Source organism: Silene latifolia, chromosome Y (assembly GCF_048544455.1).
Source record: "Silene latifolia isolate original U9 population chromosome Y, ASM4854445v1, whole genome shotgun sequence".
Lineage (NCBI taxonomy): Eukaryota > Viridiplantae > Streptophyta > Magnoliopsida > Caryophyllales > Caryophyllaceae > Silene > Silene latifolia.
Window position 1 is genome coordinate 353,476,373 of NC_133538.1, and position 4,647 is coordinate 353,481,019.

At 37.2% G+C, this 4,647-nt stretch overlaps 1 protein-coding gene across 1 annotated transcript; it reads left to right on the forward strand.

Annotated features, from left to right (window-relative positions):
* Positions 1 to 281: 281 nt before the first annotated feature.
* On the forward strand, positions 282 to 1,711 carry LOC141631644 (uncharacterized). Its single transcript, XM_074444285.1, has 5 exons — positions 282 to 512; positions 843 to 1,023; positions 1,083 to 1,237; positions 1,343 to 1,435; positions 1,580 to 1,711. Exons 1-5 carry the CDS (start codon positions 282 to 284, stop codon positions 1,709 to 1,711), a joined length of 792 nt encoding a protein of 263 aa, XP_074300386.1.
* The last annotated feature ends 2,936 nt before the right edge of the window (positions 1,712 to 4,647 follow it).

Below are 4,647 nucleotides of genomic sequence, written 5' to 3' on the forward strand. Positions count from 1 at the left end.
TATATACCGATGCCTCGAAGAATGGATTGGGGTATGTGTTGATGCAAAATGGGAAGGTGATAACCTATGCCTCGAGACAGTTGAAACCATATAAGGAGAATTACCCTACCCATGACTTGGATTTGGTATCAGTGGTGTTTGCATTGAAATTATAGCGTCATTACCTTTATGGAGCTACTTTTAAGGTATTTTCTGATCACTAGACCCTTAAGTACATTTATACCCAGAAGGAGCTAAATATAACATAAAGGAGGTGGACAGAGTTGATTGGAGATTATGATATGGAGATAGTGTACCACGAAGGGAAGGCTAATGTGGTGGCAGATGCACTGAGTAGGAAATTTGTTCATGCTTTGTTTACTGCCATGTCATGGGTGAGATTGCATGAAGAGGTGGAGAAAATGGGCATTTCTATGATTAAGAAGGGAGATACAATTGGAGATTTGACCATTAAGCCTGAGTTGTATGCTGAAATCAGAGAGAAGCAAATGGGGGAACCCACGGGTGCCACGGTAGATTTCGGCCATGGGCAGTGCCGTGGAGGGTGAAGAAAGTCACGGTTTTCCGTGGCTAGTGATGGAAGCTTGAGGTTCGATGGGAGATGGTGTGTACCTTATGATGAAGAATTAAAAAAGGAAGATCTTAACTGAAGCTCACTCTACTCCATATTCTGTTCATCCTGGAGGAGATAAGTTATATAAAGACTTGAAGAAGACTTTTTGGTGGCCTAATAAGAAGAAGGAGGTTGCTGAGTTTGTTACAAGATGTTTGGTTTGTCAAGAGTAAAGGGAGAGCATAAGAGACCTGAAGGTAAAGCTCAATCATTAGATGTACCTGAGTAGAAGTGTGAGAGCATTTCTATGGACTTCATTGTGGGGTTGCCTAGAACTCAGAAGGGGAATAATATGATATGGGTAATTGTGGATCGATTGACTAAGTTAGCTCACTTCATTCATTTGAAAGATACTTTGAGTAAAGCTGAGTTAGCTAAGGCCTATGTCAAGTATGAGGTGAAGCTTCATGGTGTGCCTAAAGACGTTATTTCTTATCGTGATTCAAGGTTTATATCTAAGTTCTGGCAGGAGTTGCAATCTTTGATGGTGACTCAGTTGAAGATGAGTACGCATTTTATCCAGCTACGGATGGTCAGACTGAGAGGATAATTCAAACACTGGAGGATATGTTGAGAGCATGTGTGATGGAGTTAGGCTTTGTATGGAAGGAAGTGCAGGATTCAGTTTGTTGGGTTGACAGAGCGGATGCGGTTGTGTTGGGACCTGAAATGATATAAGAGATGGTGGAGCAAGTGTATATTATTTGACAGAAGATGCGTGCGACGCAGGATAGGCAGAAAAGCTATGCAGATTTGAAGAGAAGTGAGATAGAGTTTGCTGTGGGAGATAAAGTGTTGCTAAAAGTGTCTCTTATGAAGGGAGTGATGAGATTTGGGAAGAGAGGAAAGCTAAGTCAAAAGTTTATTGGACCATTTGAGATCTTAGACAGAGTTGGAGAGGTAGCATACCGTTTAGCACTACCTCTAGCTTTGGATAAGGTCTATAATGTGTTTCATGTTTCTTAGTTGAGGAAATATGTGAGTTATCCTACTCATGTCTTGGAGCCTGAGCATGTTGAGATTCATGAGCAGTTGTCTTATGTTGAGGTACCTAAGGAGATCTTGGATAGAAAAGTGAGGAAGACTCGTAATGGTTAGAGAGCTTTAGTATGGTCTAATCATAAAGTAGAGGAAGCTACATGGGAAGCTGAAGCTGTAATTAGGGACAAGTATCCTAGTCTTTTTGTTTAAGTAAGTTCGTTACGGAGACATAACCCTTTTTTTTAGGGGGATAGGATGTAAAACCTCGTATTTTGTGACATTTCGATGTTAGTTTGATAATAAAAGTATCTTTTAATGAATTCAAATTGGTTAATTTAGGCTTGTTGTTTCGGCCAGTCGGGTGATTTGGGTGAACTTCGGGGACGAAGTTCTTTTTAAGGAGGGAAGACTGTAATACCCCATATCTTAAGTCGTGGTTAATAGTTAGTCAGACGGTGGAAATATTAAAATGTGTTTTCAAAAGGTATTTAATAAATTATATTAATTAGAGAATTATATTATGAGACGAAAAATAAAATAATAAAATAATAATTAGGCGGGATTGCTAGTTGGGCGTGAGTCTTAGCCGTGTATGGTTAATATGGACTAATAATATGACAATACAAAAAACACAATAATTTTACAATAATAAGATACTAATAATATTATAACATATTATAATATTTGGAAACTTCAAGGAAACTTCCTTCCACCTACCCTATACTAGTATAAAAGGAGGGCTTGTCATACCATAAGACTTTATTCACATAAATCTCACAAAATTATATAAAGGGAGAGAGGGAGATATAAAGAAGGAAAAGGGAGCATTCATCTTAATTAATCGTCTCAAGGTAAGATTTCTCAAAACCATCTCATAATATAACTCATCTCGTAATTATTTCATATAACTCGTAAATTGGACCACCGTATGACCTAGCTATGCCATAACCCTAACCGTGGACCACCAGAGGTTGACCGGACCTACGTTAGACCACCGTTGACAGGCGGGAATGGGGTTGTTGAAGGTGTTTGTCCTGAGGGTTTGTTGGGGTTGCACCGTGGGTTACATGGGTTTGTAGCACCCTTGCCATGAAAGATCATAGATCTAAATTAGACTCTCTAATTAAAAATAAATTATCTCATAATATGTTATTATAGTGATCTATGTAACATGCATGCTAATATAAAAGCAAAATAATAAAGTTTAAGGAAAACCAATTTCCTTACATTGATTTTGATGGTAATAAGAGCACAATCAAGATCTCCTATCTTTATTGTTCTTGAGCTTAAAACAAAGGATGATCCTCCTTACCAAATCTTCAAGGAGAAGATATCCTAACAATGTGCACCCAAGAACAAATACCCAATATCCTACAAATATTAACTAGATATTTGATAAGATATACCCTTGATAATATGTGTAAAATTAGTAACAATTTTAGTAATTATTTTTGATTACTAACTTCTTAGTAAATTATTTTTATTAGTTTTAGAGAGAAACACAAACAAGTTTAATTCACATGCAAAAGTGTACAAGTGAGTAGTATGAAAATGAACAAAATTTTGGTCTATATGGAGGGGAAAACCGGTTGAGAGGGGTGGAGTGTAGGAGTGGATTTTGTCTTATTGTATATCCAATTCTTTATCACATGTAAAAGAACAAAAGATAACTTATGGAAGAGTATAAAGTAAAGTGAAATGATTATGCTTATAATCATCCACTACACTCTATTTTACACGGTCCAATGCCCATTTATGAGTCCAAATCGGTTCTTATATTTGTCGCACAAATACGTGTAATTTTTATATAAACATCGTTTTAAGTTTAAACACTTCCCGATTAATTTTGTTCAAAACACTCCGTAAATATATGTGTACCTCTACACATATTATTTACGTACTAATATTAGTCACATTAAACTTAACAATTAATTAACTAAAACTCGTCTCATAAAACTTATTATTTAATTATCGCATAATCAAATAATAACTGCCGCGTCACGAGTTCGCAACTCGAAATCTCTCTAAAAATAATAGACTAACCTATTAGTCAATAAATAAAGGGACTAAATAAATTGTATCTCATACAATTAATTAGTTGTCAATTGGGGCTCGTTCCTTTAGGTGTGACAGAAAGGGGTCAGTTGATCACCGCCGTCTCACGACAATAACGTCAAACTCTAGTCAGCGAACTGTTATTGATTTACGTTAATCAACTGACGAGGATCAAATAATAAATATCCTGATGATATTCCTTTAATAAGATTTATTATGTAAACGAACTATTGTGGAGGACACTAACTCCAACTTTCTCCCACTTGTCCGACACAAGGTGTGCGCTACCAATTCTCTCGTCCGTTTTAATCTCCCACTCAATGCAAGGTGTCTTTCAAGTCGCACTTGCACATGAACATATTGCGAGTGCTTTTATCGATCGGGAGTGTGACTACTTGACCGAAAAAATTTCCCACAAATTACTTCCGAGCGTGGCCACGCATTTATAGTCACAACTCCTAGAGTGGCCACAAGATATAGTTACCCAACGTGGGTGGACAATTCCTGTATGCCCTATCTATCTTTGCCCAATACAGATTATCATGACTCAGAAGATGTCCTTTGGCCTCCTTTCACGGTATGACCTAGGACAAAAACCAAAGTCACTTAGAAACTGCACTGACTTGGATAATTGTCTCAAGTCAAAAGAATCGACTCATAGGAACATCTTAGAGATCCCTGCCACGACCAGGTGTCTATAATAGAACTTAGGGACTCTCTAAATGGTCACTTTCCGGCAAAGTGTCACACACTCTGCCTATGTAATCGACTAGTCATCACGTATGACCTCATGGTGTTGAACAACCATCAATCGACTTACAATCTAGTCACTCCGAGACGTCACCTCATTAAGTGACTAGGGACAAAATACAATGTTCATCTTATTCACTTGAATAGTGTTCAACATTGTCTCCACAACTTATTCAGATAAACAAGGTTTTAAAAATTTAGTCACACTAAATAAAAGATTCATAAATGAATGCTTAAACAATGAATGC